This window comes from Prunus persica, chromosome G3 (genome assembly GCF_000346465.2).
Source record: "Prunus persica cultivar Lovell chromosome G3, Prunus_persica_NCBIv2, whole genome shotgun sequence".
Lineage (NCBI taxonomy): Eukaryota > Viridiplantae > Streptophyta > Magnoliopsida > Rosales > Rosaceae > Prunus > Prunus persica.
In genome coordinates, this window is record NC_034011.1 from 19,624,051 (window position 1) to 19,646,693 (window position 22,643).

A 22,643-nucleotide genomic window follows, 5' to 3' on the forward strand; every position below is an offset into this window, starting at 1 on the left:
TAATTGTCTTGTTAAAATACTGACCATAACCAAGCAGTAATGAAAACATCAAAATAGCAGTAGTTTTGAACTGCTAATTGTTCAAAAGAGTTTGGCTAGGACTTATGCTACTCGGTGGTGGAAGGGGATTCTTATGTTTTGATATTTGTTGGAAGGGGATCTATCTCCTGCTGGCTCTGCTGTAGAGGTGGCTTTTGTTTTCCCTTGTCCTTAATAGGGGTTTTAACTCAGTTGGTACAAATTTGCAACATAACAGGTGTTAGTGTAGATAAATGAAAAAATTTGAGTGAAAACAATAACTATTATCATATAATGAAGTTCAAAAATCCAATATGACAATAGTTTAGATACATCAGATTTAAGCTTGACTTTGAGAAAGAACCAAACATAAGATTTCCCTATTTATAGGAAAACTTCCTTCAATTTTTAATTGTTCTTTAGTAACCCTTTTCAGGAGGTAGAAATAACATAAACAATTGCAGTCTCATCAATGTAGCCATGTTTTAGGCTAAAAGTTTAAGAAAGAATATCATAGAATTTACAGGGTAGCCAAGAAAGAAAAGAACAAAGGAGTAAGGACAAAATTCAAAATCTATGCTCACAAACACGTGATGCTAATTGGCATATATTTTTGCCATTATTAATAATGATTGAATAATTTATATTTCACAAAACTAAATAAAGATCTCGAATAATTATATCATTAAATAAGAAAAAAAAATTGCAAAGATGGATGGGAAGATGTTTTACAAAAAATTTCCTCTATCTTGAAATCCAACACACCAAATTTGAATTAGCTAAGGCTTCAGGTAGAGCATGTTATGATTTTTCCAATTTGATAAATAACATTAGGTCCCAACCAGTTCAATTATTGTATGAAAGCTTGATTTAAAGTTACTCTATTTTGAACAACTCATAGATTGAGCAAAAGTTTGATAAGAACAAACTATGCATGTAATGTGAATTTCTGTGAGATAAATGAATTTTAAATTAAAAAATACAATCTATTTTGGGGGCAGCAGTACATAGCAATATATCACAACCACAGAAAGGAGGTTTTGCAAATGCCATAGTATTTGCAAATAAATTAGCAACAGCTACCATGCATAGTCTTTTAAAAAATGAATAGAAAACTAACCTGTAATCAGAGATGCTATCAAATACTTCCCAAAATAGGTACACAAAAGCAGAAGACTTCAAGGACAAAGACAATTAAATTATTAGTTAAACATTAAATTATTCAAGAAAAAGGATAATTTTATCCCGGGAATATTGAAATGATTTAAGCGTTGACTTTTATTTAGGGGAGATTAAATGATTAAAATAAGAGGAAATAAATTTAAAGGGAAAAAATAAATTGAAATAAACAACAAAATAAAATGATTTGAATTAATTAAGGTTTTTGAAAATTAAAGATGTTATTTATTATAAAAAGGGGCAAAAAAGTTATTTTAAGGTCGGGAAGGAATTTGGAAATTTCAATTAGACCATTGCATAGATCACGTTGAAACGAGTCCGTAGACACATAGTGGACTCGAATCGGAGTTGTAACGAAGAAATGACGATCAAAAGAAGTTCAGTGGCATAACCGTAATTATTTCAAAGTTCTGTTTTTTTAAACCTAGGATTTCTGCATTTTGGGGAGCTCGATCAGCCGACTTCAAGAGGTGATTTCTCTAAACTCCGACCACCAATTCAAGCAAGGCCGGTCCAGTTAGAACCACCACACTTCCCTATTCCAGCCCTAGCCTTTCGCTGCCTCAATCCGCTGCCGTAGTCGCGGGAAACATCCAAGAAACAGGAGGTTTTGAATAGTTTTTTCATAAACTTTCAACGACTCGTTCTCCCTCGTTCGGCCACCGTTTCATGTGAGTGAGGTATGATTTCTCACTTATTTTTCATGATCTAGCTGAAAGATATGGTAGGAATTTATCAATTTTGAGCCTCGATAGTTCGATTTTCGAATTGGATTTCAGCTGATTTTGGGATCTCAATTCCGGCCACTTTTTGGGGTAGGTCCAAGAACAAAAGTGGTTCCAAATATGGTGTTTTACTTAGGGTAGTAAACTGGATTTCCAGTTTTGAAGATTTCTGGTTGCCGGAATTTGATCAAGCCACCCACGCGCTGCCGGAGCGTGGGCAGTCTGGTGAGGTCACTCTCAGTCCTAGAATGATCCTTGTGTTGTCACAAGTGCGTAGGAATTCGTGGATCTCAATTCGGTTAACGTTTGAGCTCCGATCGGATCTCGCATATTGTGCGATTTTCAAGTTCGATACATTTGAACCGTTGGATCATAGTTATTCCCGTATATGTCGATCTAGATAATTTCAGGAAAGTGTAGGAATTCATGGTGGTGGGCCCATAACCCACAGGTCCCAGGATCGAAACCTGGCTCTGATGCCAAGTTAACAGGACTCGCATTGAATTCCTCGGAACCCGAAATGAATCCTATGGAAATCCCAACATCACCCCGATGTCAGGCCCGCTTCAATTACTATAACCTCTTTTTCAAAAATAAAGAAGAAGGGTACAAGACTTTCTGCCAAAATTTCGGTAGAGTCTCCCATGAAAAATGGACATTTCCCAAAACTTCTCAACCTGTTAAAACATATTTAATATCACCAACCAGCAGCATGCACAAGATAGTTGCATGCAACTCACATAATCGGCCTTCGGCCTTCAAATAATCCAAAGCAAAACCACCTATCAAGCTCTTAAGTCAAATAATGAAAATAAACCATGCATTTAATGAACTGAAACTAATTTACACATACTCACCGTAATTAACACCAAACCACTATCCAAACTTGGTCAAACAGGCACACGGGGCCCATGACCTCCCAATTCTGATCCAAAAGTTCATATGGGTTCTACAAGGTTTAGGATACACGCCCTGCAAATTTGGTCCCGATCGAGCGGTCGGATCGCTAGCGATCGCACGATCGGACAGTTACTGTAAAACACAAACTTTAAGTTATCAAATCGGAACATCGGGTTTCCGATTCACGATCCGTGAATTCCTATACGTTCCTGGAATTATCTAGATCGACATATACGGGAATAACTACGATCCAACGGTTCAAATATATCGAACCCGAAAATCGCACAATATGCTAGATCTGATCGGGGCTCAAACATTGTCCGAATTGAGATCCACGAATTCCGACGCGCTCGTGATAACACGAGGATCATTCTAGGACTGAGAGTGACCTCACCAGGCTGCCCATGCTCCGGCAGCGCATGTGTGGCTTGATCAAATTTCGACAACCGAAAATCTTCAAAATTGAAAACCCAACTTACTACCCTAAGTAAAACATCCTATTTGGAACCACTTTTGCTCTTGGACCTACCCCAAAATGTGGTCGGAATCGCAATCCCAAAATCGGCTGAAATCCAATTCAAAAATTGAACTACCTATGCTCAAAATTGATAAATTCCTACCCAATCATCAGCTAGATCATGAAAAATAGGTGAGAAATTATACCTCACTCGCATGAAACGGTGGCCGAAGAAGAGAGAACGAGCCGTTGAAAGTTTACAAAAAAACTATTCAAAACTACCTGTTTCTTGGCTGTTTCCAGTGACTACGGCGACGGATCGAGGCGGCGAAGGGCTGGGGCTAGAATAGGGAAGTGTGGTGGTTTTAACGGGACCGGTCTTGCTTGAATTGGTGGTCGGAGTTGAGAGAAATTACCTCTTAAAGTCGGCTGGTCGAGCTCCCCAAAATGCAGAAACTCGGGGTTTAAAAAAACTGAACTTCGAAATATATACGGTTATGCCACTGAACTTCTTTTGATCGCCATTTATTCGTTACAACTCCGATTCGAGTCTACTACGTGTCTGCAGACTCGTTTCGACGTGCTCTATGCAAAGGTTTAATCGATATTTTCAAATTCCTTCCCGAACTTAAAATGACTTTTTTGCCCATTTTTGTAATAAATAATATCTTTAATTTTCAAAAACCTTAATTAATTCAAATAATTTTATTTTGTTGTTTATTTCAATTTATTTTTTCCCTTTAAATTTATTTCCTCTTATTTTAATTATTTAATCTTCCCCGAATAAAGTCAACTCTTAAATCATTTCAATATTCTCGGGGTAAAATTATCTTTTACCTTGAATAATTTAATGTTTAGCTAATAATTTAGAATCGGGTTGTTACATAACATCCCATTCCGAAATTTAATTTAATTTTTAAAATTCTAAAGTCAAGGGATGACTTTAACCCTATGGTTATTTGGTGGTTTAGGGTTGACTTTTTGCTCAGGGTTAGTTTTGAAAATTTTCTTGATTCCTTAGAGCAAATCCAGCCAGGAGCCTAAGCCCGAAGCTGGGGGGAGGCCAAGCAAAAAATCCAATTCCAACGGGCCACTTTTGCCCAGGCTGGATGTGGGACCCACGAAGACCGGCTGGCCCGAAGGCAGGTCTTGCTTGACTTGCAGCCCGAGGAGGAAGGATGACATCAGCGTGTGCTGACATCAGCCCTGCGCTCCACCAACAGCTAAAAGACATGTGTCATCGTTTGCGCACTCCGATCGCTTGCTCTCCTCCAATTCAATGGCTGTGCTTTTTTTGGCTATAAAATTATGAAAAAAATTTGAATTTTTTTTTTAAAGAATACCAAAAAAGTCTTGATTTTTTTTTTCCTATAAATACCTACCAATACTGTTTACTTTCAACACTAAATCCTCATACATTTTCTTCTACTTATACTATTATTCACTTTTTACCCAATATTTTATTCATTTTTAAATTGTATTTTTATTTATCATCTTATTTGAAAATTTTATACGATTGAGATATGAATTTTTATAATAAATATTGACATGTACGAACCCAAAAATCTTATTCGAAAATATTATCCAAATTAATTGTTTAGGTAAACAAATTTATGAAAAAAGAAGAAGAAAAGAATAGTATTTGCCTTTTGCCATGACAATGGGTGGAAACACACATTACTTTTTGCAAGGGCAGCCACTATTCACGTGAATAGTGACTGCCCTAGTCTCCCCCTTGCTATGGCAAAGGACAAATGGGTGGAGTTGCTTTAGGTGTTGTGCTCGGGCTCACGAATTCATAGACATGTGATGAGTCCAAATCGGAATTAAAACAAAAACGTTTTGGTCAACAAAATTACAGTGGCGCAATCATAATTTTTGCGAAGTTCAAATTTAAATACCCAGCTCTCTCTCTCTCTCCTCCAGCAGCGACTCTTTCTCTCTCTCGTTTCTCTCTCTTCGCGCAAACAGACCAGCCGCTTTAGAAGGCGAATTCTCCCAACTCCAGCGACCGTTTCAGGCGAGACCGGTCCCAAAATCTTCGTCTCGACGTCCTCCTTCTAGCCTAGTCATTTTCACAGCTTGAAAACCCAAGGATTTTGGGCTGGAACGACGTGAAGTTTCGGCTGAAACTTCCACCGTCGCCATCGCCGGCTCCGGCCACCTCAGGCCCCGCCATCACGTGGATCAGGTTCGTCCCCTCTCCCTCTTCCTTTTCCCTAGGTTGCGCGACACCATGGTTGGCCATAGAGGGCAGCCTGAGCGCAAAAAATTCATGAGATGTATAGAGGGAGAGAGACAGAGAGACAGAAAGACAGAGAAGAAGAGAAGGAAATCATAAGAGATTAGCTAGAAAATAGTATTAGAATGAAGTAAAGGCAACAGCAAACCTGCTGAGTGTTTGAAAATGCATCTCCTCCATTCAGGCAGACATACAATCCTGTCATAGAGCGGAGAAGAGCACGCAGGTCTATCCCACATGATTATATCTCAGCACCAAGCTTTAAATATACAATATATTTATAGAAACAAATATATGTAACTGAACCTCAAGCTCAAGGCCAAGTGGACTGTTCAATTCAGTCCTTTGCACTGTGATCTGGTCATGGTCACAAAGTCAAGGAAGATGCAGTAACACAAAGCCCCTCACCCCAACCCCACAAAGGGAAATTAGAGATAGAAGGAAATAGTGATCTGATCTGATGCACAAAGACTAGCACATTACTTTGAACAAATAAATGAACTTTTTGTCAATGGAGAACTCCTGTGCTTCCTTAAGATTTACAACCTGTTACAGGACATTTGCCCTGTAACTTATCAACTCTTGAGGTGCTTTCTGCATCTTCTAATTATTTGAATGGGAGCATTCCAGATATTTTCAGCCAGCTGACAGAATTAACAGAGATTTGATTCGCGGGCAATTCTCTGTCTGGTATGATTCCACCCTCCATCTTCAATCTGTCTTCTCTCATAAGATTTTCTCTGCAACCAAATGAAATCCAAGGTACTTTTCCCTCAAACTTGTGTATTTTTTCTCCAAGTCTCCAGTGTTTTGATACTGCTTCTAACCAATTTAGTGGAACTATTCCAGTATCAATATCTAATGCCTCAAGTCGAGGTCATCTAGGAATGCAAGGAAACAGCCTACATTGTAAAGTCCCATCTTTGGCAAATTTGCACAAGCTTGAGAGATTTTCTCTTACCTCCAACAATCTAGGAAGTGGGAGACTTAATGACTTGAGCTTTATCTGACACCTAGGCATTAATATGAACAATTTTTGGGGTTTCTTACCTGAATGCACAGCACTCTTGCACGGTTCTACGTAAGTGACAATAAATTAGTAGGAAGACTCCCAAATGGGATTGGAAATTTAGTTAACTTGGAGAGCCTATTTCTGTCTATGAACCAATTTCAGGTTTAACATATTTTCTTCTTGTTGATCAAGCTCAGGTATTAAAAATCGATTCCTTGTTTGGACCCCAAATTTTTTAATCATAAACTACATTCCTACAAAGGGATCCATAAACAGGAACATCATTATTAAATATGACAAAAATCCTCCAAACAATCCAAATCCAAAGCCAAATCATACAGTCCAATCAAAAGCAACAATCAAAGGCTGAGATAATCCTACAATACCTCAGCCCAAATGAATCAAAACAAAAAGCGCAGAAACTGACTTTTAGCAGGCATACCTCAGTTGTTGTCGGCGCCGATTTCACTCTGGGCGTCGGAATCTGCAAAGGCCGGTACGGAATTCGGATTTGGGAACGTGAAGAGCAGAAGGAGGAGATGGCACGTTCCATGGAAAACCGATGAGATAAAGACCAAATCGAAACGAGAAACAACAGTAAAATTACTCATTTTCTTTCAGCAAAAGCAAGGTAGTATAGTTCTGAATGTGACATATTCATCAAAGCTGAAACTATTACTGTTCGATTCTGTGAAACAAGTAGGATGGTTTTCTTTCCCTTATATCATCAAAGTTGGCAACAATCTGATTGGTTGTATACAATACAGGGGAAGAAGATAAAAACTTCTAGTCTAAATCTCGTTGACCAAGCTATGTCAAAACACAGGAATTCATACGTGAACAGCAGGTGAAATCAAGTTTTGAAAACCTCCATGGTCTTATACATCGGTCAGCGAGTCTTGTATTTCTGCAGCTTTCTTCAATCGCTCAGCTGCTTTTTCGACCTACAAAAGCATGGTGATTAGTTATACGTTGATCAAATGCAGTCCATGTTGACTATATATGCCAAGAAAAGATAATACTTCAATCAAAATTTAAATTACCTCAGCATCCCAATTTGTTCTGGCGGTGAGAATAATTAGAGTTACTGTTTGTAGAAAAACTCCAATAATCATCCCCCACCAAATCCCCTGAAAGAGATAAAAAGAATGCATCATGTTCTATCACTCACAAAGAAATAGCTTTACTGGCACAAGAGTAAGGGAGAGATTGAACTTACTGATACTCCCATGTTGGTTTTGAAGCCAAGAACACATCCGATCGGAAGACCGATAACGTAGTAGCAAGTCAGGTTAACATAGGCCACAATAGCTTGCCATCCACTTCCAATTGCCACCCCTGAAATTCCAGAGAGGTAAATTAGAAATGATGCCTCACAATGCCTGCAGACCTGGTTTGTTCATGTACTCCTTTTGTCACACATCAGTACCTGAGAGTATAGGTTGAATGCCATTCAAGAAAACAGAGATGGCCAGCAATGGGGTTAAATCAGATACTGCTGCGATAACTACGGAATCACTCGTAAAAAGCTTGCTTAATCCAACTTTAAAAATCAATACAATTGCACTGAAGACTATGCTAATCAGTATGCTGGTCCCGTTCACAACAAACACAGAAAATTTGGTCACCTTTGCATTACCAGCACCTAGCTCATTACTGACTCGAACACTGCATAACCGACGTCTCGTTATCAATAAAGTAAATTCTAATTCGCGATTAAGAAATAAACATTCTTAAGAGCATTTTATTTGTCACAAACCTGGCTCCTGCACTTAGGCCTAACATAAATTGCAAGTCCCAGTTCAAGTAGTTCATGCTGGAATTATATCACATCAGAAAATGTAAAGTTAGACTAACAATGTGAGTTAAACAATTGAGCAAATTGACTGATAAAGGGAAAAGCTTAAATGGAATGCTTTAACACTAGACATACCAAATAGAAATGGAGTCTAGAGCAACTGTAGGATTGGAGAGAAGCCCAGATATCAGCACCAGCCCCTGGCTGTACCATATCTCCAAGCTACATTAATGCATGAGCAAACCCAAGAGTTATTTGAAAGGTAAAAACAAGTGTTTTTTTGAGTACGAACAATTGGGGGAGGGAGGTTCACACAAGTATTTATTGGGTGTTTGGGGTTTTCGAACTTCTGAACACATGGGTGGAAGTGAAAGAACTCAACCAATTGAGCTATATCCCACTAGCGAAAGGTAAAAAAAAGTGTTTGCAAATGAGCTGTGAATTAAAAAAAAAAAAAGGGGAGAAAATGATTAAAATTTGACAGTTACCAGAGCATGACAGCAGAGGAAAGAGTCAACTTAAAATAAGGCCAAATTCCTTTGAAGGCATTCCAAGAGAAGCCAGTCCAAGTTTCCTTGCACTTGGGGCTTAGAATAATGTAAAGTCCATATGTAATGACAAGAAGCCACCAAGAGAGGCTGAGAGTAAGAGCAGCCCCCAGTAGGCCATATTCCACAACATAAACCACCAACCAAGTGAGAAGAATGTGGATGAGGAAAACCCCAAAAGACATATAGGCCAAAGGGTTCACAATGTTTTGTGCTTGAAGGAACCTCTGTTGGGGGCAGTTTATTGCAAATGCATAAAGTTGAGGAATTAGGCCCCTTGCAAACACTTGGCCCTCCAATGCTATGTCTTCTGCCTGGCCTATGGCTCTAAGTATTGGACCTGACCACCAATACAGAAATGTAAGGAGGACTGCTGCTCCCAAGTGCAAGATGATTGCTCTTTGGCATATGATGCCCATTTCTCGCAATTTTCTGGCTCCAAATGCTTGCCCACACACAGTTTGCACAGCACTAGCCATTCCCAACTTTTGATTCAAAAGCAAGAAAAAAATAATAAAGTTAAATCAACCACAAATAGTGAAAAACAAACATAAAGATGAAATTTTGGTAAATGAATTATCTGGTACATTAGTTTGGGATACTTACCATAATCCCATAAGCAAGACCTTGAATTCCCACATTAGCAATAGAGGCTCCAGCCAGCTCCAAGGCACTCAAATGGCCACAAAACATGAGGGTGACAAAGCTGAGCATAAAATTAAATATGGAGACAATGATAGATGAACCAGATAAAATCCAGAGGAGCCTTGACTCCCATGCCACCAGTCTAGGCCACCATCGGGCAGCCACAGGCCGGTGCTCCAGAAAATCTTCGACGGCAGCGGACGACAAGCCAGGTATCTGGGAATGTGAGTCAAGTCCGAGCAGCAGAGGCTGGTACTCCCCCGTCGACCCCATGGTTATCTCAGCCCGCCGTGCCACTACTGCTTGAGGGTTGTGCAGCTGTCTGAGTGTGAGAGTATGCTCGTGTTACTTGGAAGAGGCAGAGTGAATAAATTTATATGATGTTACATTATGTACAAAATTAAGAAGGGAAAGTAGAAAGGTCTTAACTACCTTTCAAATTGTTTTTCGTACCCACCGGCTCATTCAGAAGTTACATTAGCAAGAGAAATTTAGCTGCAACTACCTATTTTTCGGTCTACAAATTACACCAAACCAAAACCCTTGTATAATGTGGACTGTGGCATTTGAACTTTGAAGGCTCCGTGCAGTGCTTTGTTAAATGCTAACTGAATATGTCGCTTGTTAGTTCCCTGTGGCATAGCCTGATAGTTGGTGGGGCCCATTTCAGTTTTTTGTGCTGGTTTGTGTTGGATAAATTATTGTATTGATTTTGGAGTGGACCCAGGTACCATTGACAAAGGGTTAGTCAACACGTGCACCTAATATGGTCAGTAGAAATTTTGTATATAAATTAAAATTTGGGATTTGTTTCTGATTAGCAGTTAATAATTTTGATTAGGTAAAAAATGTTTACTGAGTTATGTAGATGGGCACGTGCACCTTCAGAAGTCACATGACAGCTTTAGGATTCTAGGATTCTTGTTAAAAAAAAAAAAAAAAACCCCTACTTGAAGGTCGAGAGAATCTCAGAAGCGAGTACTAAGTTGAATGGTTTTTACAAAATATAAAGAATTCAGTTTGTCCAACAATTAACAACCATAATTGCTGTACAATTTGATTGAGATTGCTACATATGATAAGATGCCAAAGGGATTGTAGTTTCTTTGATTGTAACTTTGGAGTTAGAAGCAAATTGTCGTACTTTTGTTTGATCATCAATAATATATAATCACTTATTTTCAAAAAAAAGAGAGAAAAAGAAGTAAATTGTCAAGAACAGATAGTGGATAAAGAAGAAAATAAAGCCTTCGACCCAAAAAAAAAAAAAAAAAAACAGAAGAAAAAAGCGCCTAGTCAAAATTAGAGCCTTCATCTATGTCTATGTATAGCTTAATTTGGAAGGACTGCTCTGCTAAGAATCAATGCAACACATCCAGCTTAATGAGATGGCTAATACAAAATTAGTGAAACATATGCAAGAGAAGCTAATAAGATGTCGTCGAAGTTGCTTTTTAATCAATGAAAGAATTTACTTAATAAAAACAGTTACAAATTAATCAGAGCAATCCACAGAGAAAGTGGGCTACAGAACAATAGTTAGAGTGTAACAAGCCTTAAGACTATCAAACACAGCAACAACTACAGAATTGTTTCATGAGGGAAGTCTCCAATTGCATTGAGGATCTGTTCATTGTGATTCGGATGATAAAAGAGGTAGAGCATCTGTTGATGTAGATGTAGAAGCAACATCCCAAGGACCAGTCACTTGATTTCCAACATATTCAATCTCTTCATGATTTTGTTCCACATGTGAAGCTTTCACTGCTTTTTGAGTCCCCTCCAACTCCATTGCAACTTCTTTCATCGTAGGCCGTCTCTTTCCATTTAAGTCCAAGCATCTTTTTGCAAGGTTAGCAACTGCCACAATTTGGTCTTTACTTCCCTCCTTCATGAATCGAACATCAACGATATCAAACAGACGATTCTCTTCCATTGACAGAATGAAATATGTAGCTAGACTTCTGCCCTGTTCCGACCTTGTAAAAGAAATTGGCTTTTGACTTGTTAAGAGCTCAACGAGGACTACTCCGAAGCTATAGACGTCACTCTTTTCTGTGAATTGGCTTGACTGGAAGTACTCTGGATCCAAGTACCCAAAAGTACCTTGTACTATTGTGGTTACATGAGTTTGATCAATGGAAATTGATCTTGAAGTTCCAAAGTCAGCTACTTTTGCTCTATACTTATCATCTAAAAGTATGTTTGTGGACTTAATGTCACGATGATAAATTGGTATGGAAGCTGCAGAGTGCAGATAGAAAAGAGCTCCAGCTACCTCTATGGCGATCCTTACACGCATATCCCATGTAAGTGGAAACTCTTCATTGTCTTCGTGGATATACTCAAATAGGGTTCCATTGGGAACAAATTCATAAACCAGTAGAGGCACCTCTGTCTCCAAACAACACCCCAAGAGCTTCACCACATTCCTGTGGTTGAGTTGTGAAAGAATGACAATCTCATTAATGAAATGCCTAAGTTTCCCTTCATCAACTACCTTGGACTTTTTTACTGCAACAATTCTTCCATCCGTCAACATGCCTTTGTAAACAGTACCTTGGCCTCCTTGGCCAAGTATTCTGTTCACATTGAAATGGTCTGTGGCCTTTTCTAGCTCCTTTGGATCAAATAATTTTATTTTCTCGACATTGACTTCACCCGAACTTAATTGTTCATGAAGCAACAAGCCACCGTTTTGTTTGAAGAACTTCTCTCGCCGTTTAACATTGTTTCTTTTCTTCACGACCTTGTATAACCACCATGCACCAGCAAGTAGAAGTAATAGCCCCAAGCTTGCTCCAATACCTGCATAACTCAACAAATTTAGAAAGAAGTACTCAAATGCTTTAGCCTCTCTTGAAATTTCAGGGAAAAGTACAACTTTTGCCCATTTGAATTCACTGGAAATTGTTCCAGGGCAACTGAAGGATAGAAGCAATACCTATAAGCACCGGTTTAACTGCAGATTTCTTCTTCTCTGGAGGACTGTGAAAGTGGCATTCATAACTCCCCTCAGTATTTTTACAGGTAAAAGTAGGTCCAAGGTTTTCTTGTAAACAAGGGCTATTCTTCGGGTCCGCGCACTCATCAATATCTGAAACGAATTAGAAAAGTGGAAAAGGAATGAATATCGAAATGGTAGAACAGTGAAAAATAATGAGCAAAGATCAATTATAAACAAGCAACCAGTGGAGATATTAGCCCTGCATTTTGAGGCCGTTGCCTCAAACTGGTTTACCATGTATGAATATGGATTGATGGGGATCTCTGATTCAAAATAAAAACAAATTCATCATTTAGATTGTGAGAAGTTTACCTAGACATCCTTCAGGAAGATACGGATTTCCTTCGTATCCCCTTTTGCAAGAACACCGAACCACTGAGGTCTGGTTACTAAAGGAGGTGCTGTTGATAAAAACTCCACTTTCACACAGAGTTGAATTGTTAAGGGAAATTGATTTATTCGTTACAAGCGAGTCATATTTCCATCTGTCTATCCTCCACTCCAGCACCACAGGAAAGTTATCCCTGTTTTGTATGGCTGAGGCTTTTGCTACTCTTACATTGGACTCAAACCACTGTTGGTCTACTAAGAATGCATACTTGCATCCCTCTGAGTTTTCCCTGGCTTCTATGTTCTCTATCGTTGTATTGAATGCCTGAAGATCGGAAGGGATTGTTGTCTGGCAACAGTCAATGCCATTGCAAGTAGTACTACTTCCTCCTGTTGAGCCACTGAAGCAGAATGATAAGCACCCACCAATGGTTGAACCATTCAGCAATGTCATTAGAGCTAAGTTGTTGCATCCCACACCAGTGAATCTATTATCAGCTTGGGAGAAAACAAAAGGGCTTCCTTCCATGCTCATCACATTTGCATTGCTTCTATCACCGCAAGTTGAATTTACCGGAAAGTTGACACGAACAGTTCCTAATTCTGTCGAAACTTCCAGAACTTCAAGTTTAGTGCTATTTAAGAAGGGCTTGGGAGGGTTAAAAGTTTCATTGCAGGAAATGGAAAACCATTCATCAACATAGCAGTTGGCTCCAATTCCAAAAGGGTATGGAATGGTAACATCTCCACATTGTGACTGGCAACCAGACTTAGCTAGAGCTGGTGATTGAGCTAATGCAGTACTTATTTTCCACAATAACAAAACCACCTCAAAAAGTTGGAGCACCATTTTCATCTCTCTCTCTCTCTCTCCCCTTGAGGGTCATGGAGCAAATCCAAATTCTCAGTGCATGCTTTATAGGAGGAATCAGGCTAATAAAAATGTCTCTCTTTGCCCATGTGGGAATTCTGTGCTGAAATTTCCTGAATAAGTTGTCCACCAGAATTTTCAAAGCCAAAAAAGAAACATTGAAAGTTTGATTAAGGTTTTGGATTCTAGCAACCATATTTGACAAAAGAGAAAATGCTAACTACCACTCCGGCCAATGATGCAATCACAAGTTTTTGCGTACCAATACCATGTTTTCCAACAATGTGCCATCTTTGGACTATATTACTATATTAAGAGCAAATCTGTGTCTGACGGAAGTATTACTAGACTTTTCATTTCCTCTTTTGGCATCTTATTCTTTGTTCGCTTTTCTTTGAACTTTCATGGAAAAGGTTTACATTAGCAGATTAATTAGTTCATACAGTTACAGGTTTATTCAAGACTCTTACTGCGGACCGGTCATCTCTGGAGCCTGCTTCCTCTGTAACTTTGAAAATTATTTTCCAAGTGTCCTTTGACAGTTCCGTGTTTAGAATTAGGATAATCAATTATGCACTTTAATTAGACATCAAATAAAGTTAACAGTCAAAGTAAAAGATAAAATATGTTGAAGGGCCAAGCGTCAACCTTCTTTTAATGAACACATATTTATTCAACAAAAAGCTGGTGGAAATTAAACAGCAAAAAACAGAGAGTTCGACAAACAAAACAGCAGTTTAGAGTTTAGACAAACCTCAAACTGGCAAACACAGCAAACAAATACCACAAAACAGACCAGAAAAGAAATAAAGAAACAGGGAAATCTCCAATATAGCTAGACGAATGCTAAGAACTTATGTGACCCCTGCATTGAGAATTCTTGTTCATCCTGATTCGTCTGATAATATTGATAGTACATCTGTTGATGAAGCAGCGCCACTATCCCAACCTGACCCTGTTGAATCTGTTGATGTAAAAGCATCATCCCAAGGACCAATTACTACATTTGGGACATGTTCAGCCGCTTCGAGATTGAGTTGCACATTCGAAGCTTTCTGAATCCCCTCCAACTCCATTGCCACTTCTTTCATCGTGGGGCGTCTTTTTCCGTTCATATCCAAGCATCTCTTTGCAAGGTTAGCCACTGCCAAAGTCTCTTCCGGTGCACCCTCCTCCTTAACTTGAGCATCAAAAATATCAAGCACATTATTCTCCTCCATGGAATTATTGAAATATGGAACTAGGCCTCTGGCTTCTTGTGAGCTCGTTAGAGAAACTGCCTTTTGTCCTGTCAAGAGCTCAACAAGAACCACTCTGAAGCTATACACGTCACTCTTATCTGTAAACTTACTTGATTGGAAGTACTCTGGGTCCAAGTAACCAAATGTGCCATGTACTAATGTTGTGAGGTGCGTTTGGTCAACTGAAACTGATCTTGAAGTCCCGAAATCTGCTATTCTGGCTCTGTATTTGCCATCCAAGAGTATATTAGTAGACTTGATGTCACGGTGGTAAATTGGGAAAGAAGCTGCTGAATGCAAGTAGGACAGAGCTCCTGCAATTTCTACAGCAATCCTCAAGCGCATTTCCCAGGTAAGAGGAAATTCCTCATTTTGGTCATGAATATATTGATAAAGTGTTCCATTGGGTATGTATTCATAAACCAAAAGAGGAACTTCAGTCTCTAAACAACAACCCAAAAGTTTAACCACATTTCTGTGGTTAATTTGAGAAAGAATGACAATTTCATTGATGAATTGTCTGACTTTGCCTCCACTAGCTATATTTTTAGACTTCTTTACAGCAACAATGGTTCCATCTACCAACATTCCTTTGTAGACGGTACCTTGGCCTCCATGGCCAAGAATTCTGTCTACATTAAACTGGTCAGTGGCTTTCTCTAGCTCCTCTAACTTGAACAACTTGGCTTTCTGAACATTAACTTCACCGGAAGATAATTGTTGCTCCAGCAAAATACCACCATTTTGTTTAAAGAAGTTCTCCTTGCGTTTAATGGCTTTTCTTTTCTTGACGACTTTCTGCAACCACCATGCACCAATGATTACTAATAACAGCCCAAGACCAATGCCTATACCTGAACAGCTCAAAAAAAGGAAAAAAAGCAACAAAAAAAAAAAAAAAAGGAGGGATAATCAAAGTAACCAATAGCTTACAGAGGAAAAACAAAAGTGATTTTGAAGTTGGTTAAAGTCGGTTGAGATTGGTTAACTTACCGAGTGAAATATTAATCAAGAGAGGAGATTGGCTGGAGTTGTATTTTATGCAACCTGATCCAGTTTTCAGGCCATCACCTTTGTACCCTTTTGGACATAGACAAGAATAATTTCCAGGTAGATTTAAGCACACTGCACTGCAGGGATCTGAGACCTCACACTCATCAATATCTGAAAAGAACGCAGCAGTAGAATGCATCACAATTGGGGGTAAAAACCTCAATCTTCGGCTTTTAATTATAACAAGTAATTAATAAGTAATATATGGACTTAATAATATATAATATATATGGGGATGTTTGGCGAAGTTATGTTACCATTGTATCCTTCATTCATAATCTATGGGCCTGCTAAATTACTATGCTTTTATGTGTGGGGTTAATAATTTATTTAGTCATCTAATTATGTCCATATATATATATATATATATATATATATATACAGTTCTCTTCTATTGAGGGATCCCTCAAATAAAATTATTTGAGGGACGCCCTTTAGGGTACCCTACAATTTTTTTTCCAATGATCCAAACCATCTATTTTTTAGGTCTTCATTCATAGATCATCCTTACAAAAAATTAGACAAATCGGAAACCGTTTCGACATCCAATTGTGTCTTACAAAATCAATGAACACGGTACTTCAAGAAAATGCTAAAATTTCAATAACTTAATTGAGTGGTCAAATAATATCGGATTCAAGTGATTTTTTGTAGGGATGATCTTTGAATGAGTATCTACAAAATAGACGATTTGGATTAGTGAAATACAATCCGGAGTGGGGCCTACAAGGGGTGTCCCTCAAATAAGCTTATTTGAGGGATCCCTCAATGGAAGTTCTATATATATATATATATATATATATATAATGGACGAACATTATATTTCAACAGAACAATTTCCGACCTAATTGATTCATCGTAAGGATGACAGTTTCACATACAAAGTGATATGAACCTTTTAGTTCTTATCAAAAGAGAGTATATATAGTATGTGAAGCAGCTTCATGTTTGGTAAACAATACTTATAGTTGTAAAGTATGTGAAGCAAAATAATATTTTTAAAGTGCTGTTAGCACAAAAAGCAATGTTAAAATCGTTTGATAAATTTTAATATAAAACTATTATAATTGTAAATAATGACTAAAATAGACATGATGTTGAAAGTGTTATGCGCTAATCATGTGGTGGTAATGGTGGTGGAGGTGGTGGTGAAAGAGATGAAAGTGGAGGTGAAAGAGGTGACGGTGGTGATGAAGGTGGAGGTGGTGGTGGTGGTGGTGCCGTGGTGGTAGTTGTGGTGTTGGTGGTGGAGGTGGTGGTGTAGGTGGAGGTGGAGGTGGAGGAGCATGTGGTGGTGGTTTCGGCAGTGCCATTCGGTGGTGGTGGAGTTGCATATGGAGGTGGAGGTAGTGTCATTTTTAAAAATTAATGATAGTATTTTGGGAATTAAAAAAATTCATTAAAGGCTCATCTTTGCTTTTATTGAAAGAAGTTTTGAAAAGCACATGCAAAAAAGCTACTGTCAGAATGTCATTGCTTTTAAAATAATTGGAATATTTTATTTTTACTAAACATCTTAAACTGCTTCCTAAACAAAAAAAAAACAAACTTAAATTGTTTAACCTTAAAGTGAAGCGGGTTTTTGGCACCAAAAAAAAAAAAAAAAAAAGGGGGCAATCTCAAACAAGGCCATGATTACCTTGGCATCCATCTGGGTGGTATGGATTCCCTCCATAACCTGGCAAGCACATGCAGAAGTAACCAGATGAATTGGTCCGGTTGATACATTTGCTATTTGCTTTGCATGAAAAATTGTGGCTCTTCTCAGCTGCAGCACACGGCTGATCTCCGATTTCCCAGTTAATAACCATTGGAAGCTGAAGTGTGTTCGCCATTTTTAGAAAACTTGCATTGGAGAATTTGAAATAGTTCTCTTCCACAATGAAGGCGTAGCTGCAGCGTAAGTCTCCATACGAATCATTTTTATATCTACTCACTGTCACAGTACGATTTTTCAGTCCACTAGGGATGGAAGCTGTGCAGCACCCAATGCCAGAGCAAGACTCGGTAACGCTGTCAGGCCTACGACATAAGGACAGGCACCCCGATTCGTACCTTTCTTCGTCCTGCCGGTAACCTTCAAGTATTGCAAAAGTGTCACAACCAACGGAAACCAACTTGTTTCTGGTGTCCGAGATGGTGAAAGGAGAAACCTGGAGCGGGTACGAGACCGAGTAGGGGGAGATGTATACCGCACCCGTTTTGTCATTATTATAAAAACAATCATGGGACGCACGCTGCAATATTTGCAATTCACCGTCAAGGGATATATTAGTAACAATGTTATCACTTCCCATCAGATATGCTGTTGGGATTTGAGTGAAGTTACTAGTCATGGTATTTTTCTTTTTAGTACAGTTGATAAAAAAGTTTTCTCCCAGGTAACAACCTTCAACTGTCCCAAATGGGTATGGAACTTTCAGATCACCACAATAGTCAGGGCATCCAGGCAGGGCTTGAGCTGCTGCTGCGGTGGCTGTTGCAAGTGTCGCTAAAACAAATATCGTTCCGGCCAACCTGAGTGGCCTTAGAATCAGCATCCCATGTAAGGCCATGGAGTTCTAGCAATTAGTAAGAGGAAGGGAATTTCATATGTTGTTGTATTGTTTTGTGAGTAAAGGACAATGATATATATATAGCCCCGTCCTTTGTAGGCATATGAAAAGTAATATACTTGCCTCTCCTTTCTTTGAAAATTTCCTGTCAATCATAGTTGTGCTTGTGTAGATTAATTTTCCTTTTATGTTTTCAAACTGCAATTTGTGGGAAGGAGGAATGGACAGAAGCTGGTGTGCCGTGGCTCATGGGCTAAGGGAAAATGTGACAAATGGCATCCTCTAGATGCAAAAGTCCATGCTTGATCAGCTCCCATGCCAAATAAACAAGATTAATGATGACCACCTAATCCTCGTTTTTTTTCTTGATGCAATTGATTGGCTTTTAGCCAAGACAAAGATAAGAAGTAAATTATTATTATCGTCTCTTCTTTTTGTTCTTTTGTTTTTGGCTGTAAAGCAAGTGACTGAAAGTAAAGTATGTGTAGTTGATGTCTCCTCTATGGTTCGAACCCGTGCCATGATGGGGGGTTGCACCAAGAATGATAAGCATCCACCAATGGTGGAACCATTCAGCAATCTCATCAGAGCCAAGAAGCTCAACATCTTAGTAGGTTATAAGTGCATCTCTAGGAGACTCTCCAAATTTTATCTAAATTCTAGCTAAAGTAGTTAGAAAGCTAAATAGCTAACCACTTAAAAGGCGGTTCCTCCATCAGTCTCTTTATTTTAGCTAACCTAAAATATTTTATTATTTTAAATTCATTAAAATAATAATAAAAAAGAACCCAAAAGGTCATTGTCTCAACCCCACGAACCTTTTTCTTTCCTTCTCTCTCTTTCCCTCTCTCTCTTCCAGCTTTTTCTTCTCTCTCTCTCTTTCCCTCTCTCTCTTGCGCAGCTTTCAGTTGGCGAGCCGCACCTTTCTCTCTACCCCTCGCTACATGTAGCGAGCCAAAATAACGATCTCCAAAATGGCGAGAGAGGTAGCAACTCTGCTGGAGGGTAGTTTTTCCTTCTTTTTCCCTAAAATGGCTAAGGATAAGGGACACTAGTAAAAAAAACCCCTTGCGCGACCAAATTTTGCGCGACGAAAAACTATTCGTCGCTCAAAGTCACTTTGCGCGACGAAACTTGAAACTTCGTCACTTAAAGTCTTGCGCGACCAAATTGACAAGACCCGCCCCGGAATTTCCCGAAGACCGAGGCGGACTCCGTCTTTATTCCGACATCATCCCAATGTCGGGCCCACCTACTAAGAAATCGAGACTTTCTACCAAAATTTTGGCAGAGTCTCCCCTGCAATTTAAACAATCCCAACAAAATTTACTCAACCTGCAACATACCCACAAAATAATAATCCCAACCAGCAGCATGCTTTCATACATCTACAAATCATACTAGAGTGGCCTCCGACCTCACAAGTAAAATCTACCATGGCAATACAGAGCATCTACTGAATTTAGATTACAAGAACAGTTGGGTAGAAGAATTTACACAATTTCTAACTAGAAAGATGCACAGGTTTCGCTTCGTATACCACTTGCACTTCCAGGAGCGACTACTGGCTGGGGGGGGGGGGGGCAAAACAGAGAACATGTGAGTGGACAAAACCAGATTTGCAGTTAAAAAAACAACATAATAACCCCACCATGTAAAAATAATGCTCAAGTCATGCAGGTTCACAATTCAATAAGTAATTACTCAAAACATGCTTCAGTAAAACTCATCTAAAAACATCAGTTATCTCTTTCAAAAAGAACCCCATTCTCTCAAACTTACCACTCCTGTCAAACTATTAAACAGACTCCAATTCCTTTCACACTCAACTATACATATTCAAATAAATATACATATAAATCTATATATAAATAACTATAAATAGCTATACTATATACTCATCCCACCACCTAGGTACCGGGGAAAACAATCCAACTGGGGGATCGTTTGACTAGTCCGCAGGATTTTCAGGTGTTATCCTGCGTCTAGGGATGAGTGGTCCAACCGGGGGACGAAACTCCAAAGCTCACACACCGGAACATCCAACGCCATGTGTAGCTCTCAAACTATGTCCTACGCGCGCAGACTGGATCATCACACACCGGAACATCCAACGCCATGGTGATGACCCTAAACTCTATACACCGTCTTTCCGTACGCCGGAACATCCAACGCCGCATACGGAAAGTGTCTCACCCGCTGGAACATCCAACGCCGCGAGTGAGACTCGTAACTGGGGAAGGTACTTACGTAGTGTAATCACACAACTTCTCTCCAAAATCACATTCTTCCATATCACTCTTCAACAACCCAAATATCTCATCTATAAAGAATATATATATATATATATATATATAATATACTTCCCCACAATCCCTATAAAAGCACTCTCAAAACCCAAAATGCCAATTGCTATACAACCATCAAAATTAACTCATGAATATAATATATAAAATCCATAAGCCATTAAAACATTATGCAAAATCTTTCATCAATTAAAACCAGGCATATGATTAAAACAAAGTCCACTCACAAGTATTCCCTCGCTGCCTGACCACGTGAAGGTCCTGCTTGCTGCGTACGTGCAGTCGAAATACCTATTTCGAGATACGAACCGTTAATTAATATAAAAACCACGTCTAAGCGGAAATTACAAATTAAATGCTTAACTCCCCAAATTTCCCATACGTGCACGTTGAGGAAGGCATCCTAAGGTTCGATTACAGGTTTAGGAAGCGTTCACAATTTTCACGGTTATCGCTAACCCGCAAACTTTGCATTTTTGAATCGGAACATCCGGGGCTACGATTCAGAATTCGTGAAGTCTCATACGGTCCTAGGAATACCTAGAACGACATATTTTAATTCGGGAAAGATCTAACGGTCGGAACCTATCGAACCCGGATAACGCACAATATGCGAGAATCCGTTCGATAGTCAAACGACATCCGAATCGAGATCCGTGAAATCCTATGCGCTCGTGACAACCTAAGGATCTCATCGGGCTAATTTACATCCTCCCCAGCCTCGCCCACGCGCCGCCACACGCGCCGGCAGCGCGTGGGTGTGTAGAGTAATTCCGGCGACGGAAAAACTCCACACCCGAGCTCACCCTTCCTACCCTAGCTTCTACTCGAGGTCAGGATCACTTCATTCAACTACGGGAAGTTCCAATTCGGCCGGCAACTGGCCAGAATTTCATTTTGAAATTCAGCCAAAACCTAGGTTTTTTAATCGATTTTCTAGACTCAAAATCGATCAAAACCTACACAATCATCAGCTAGAACTCGGAAAATGGATGAGAAACCATACCTCAATCACCGGGTTTGGGCGGCGGAGGCGGCGGCGCGACGGCGAGAAGGCTCCGGTTCAAAACCGTTGAGCTCGCGGCCGGAATCCGTAGTTTTCGACGGAGAGAACGGCCAGGCCTTGATCGGGATGACTGGGCGAGTCGATCGGGACCGGTCTCGGGTCCTGCCGTGGCCGGAACTGAGCGAACCGAGGAGAGAGAGAGTGGACGTCGGGGAGAGAGAGAGACTGAGGAGAGAGAGAGTGTCGCGCGCGAGAGGAGAGAGAGAGCTGAGGTGAAAATCTGATTTTTTACCAATTTTTTTTTGAAATATTTACAAGTTTGCCACTGACACTATTTTGCCCGTAACTTTTTCGTTACAACTCCGATTCAAGCCTACCGCCTGTCTACGAATTCGTCTCAGTACCACCTACCCAGAAATACCATCCACGGTCCCAAAATCCTTCCGAAGAAGAAAGTGACCAATTTACCCCTATCCCAAGGGTAAATTTGTAATTTTATTTAAATCGATTAAAATAAACATTTAATTTGGAGTCGGGGTGTTACAAAATTTTGCGCGACGAAAAATAATTCGTCGCGCAAAGTCACTTCGCGCGACAAACTTTTGCGCGACGACAATACATCGTCGCCCAAAGTCTTGCGCGACCAACTTTGCGCGACGAAAAATAATTCGTTGCTCAAAGTGACTTTGCGCGACGAAAAGTAAACTTCGTCGCGCAAAGTCCTTATTAAAATGAATAAAATAAAAAAAT

At 39.5% G+C, this 22,643-nt stretch overlaps 3 protein-coding genes and 1 long non-coding RNA gene across 4 annotated transcripts; 1 reads left to right on the plus strand and 3 right to left on the minus strand.

The window, feature by feature from the left end:
- LOC109948216 lies at nt 4,995–6,744 on the plus strand. The gene is made up of 2 exons (XR_002270822.1): nt 4,995–6,283; nt 6,371–6,744. It is a non-coding gene; the product is annotated as an uncharacterized LOC109948216 (long non-coding RNA).
- LOC18782690 (protein DETOXIFICATION 41) lies at nt 7,115–9,891 on the minus strand. Its single transcript, XM_007217654.2, has 8 exons — nt 9,486–9,891; nt 8,820–9,364; nt 8,467–8,553; nt 8,293–8,349; nt 7,963–8,201; nt 7,753–7,871; nt 7,577–7,663; nt 7,115–7,477 (listed from the first exon to the last, which is right to left on the minus strand). The coding sequence occupies exons 1-8, from the start codon at nt 9,795–9,797 to the stop codon at nt 7,412–7,414; spliced, it is 1,512 nt and encodes a 503-aa protein (XP_007217716.1). The 5' UTR covers nt 9,798–9,891; the 3' UTR covers nt 7,115–7,411.
- On the minus strand, nt 10,961–13,720 carry LOC18784347 (wall-associated receptor kinase-like 8). Its single transcript, XM_020559091.1, has 3 exons — nt 12,844–13,720; nt 12,469–12,621; nt 10,961–12,332 (listed from the first exon to the last, which is right to left on the minus strand). The coding sequence occupies exons 1-3, from the start codon at nt 13,715–13,717 to the stop codon at nt 11,155–11,157; spliced, it is 2,205 nt and encodes a 734-aa protein (XP_020414680.1). The 5' UTR covers nt 13,718–13,720; the 3' UTR covers nt 10,961–11,154.
- LOC18784233 (wall-associated receptor kinase-like 1) lies at nt 14,406–18,581 on the minus strand. Its single transcript, XM_020560048.1, has 3 exons — nt 17,666–18,581; nt 15,967–16,137; nt 14,406–15,827 (listed from the first exon to the last, which is right to left on the minus strand). The coding sequence occupies exons 1-3, from the start codon at nt 18,579–18,581 to the stop codon at nt 14,617–14,619; spliced, it is 2,298 nt and encodes a 765-aa protein (XP_020415637.1). The 3' UTR covers nt 14,406–14,616.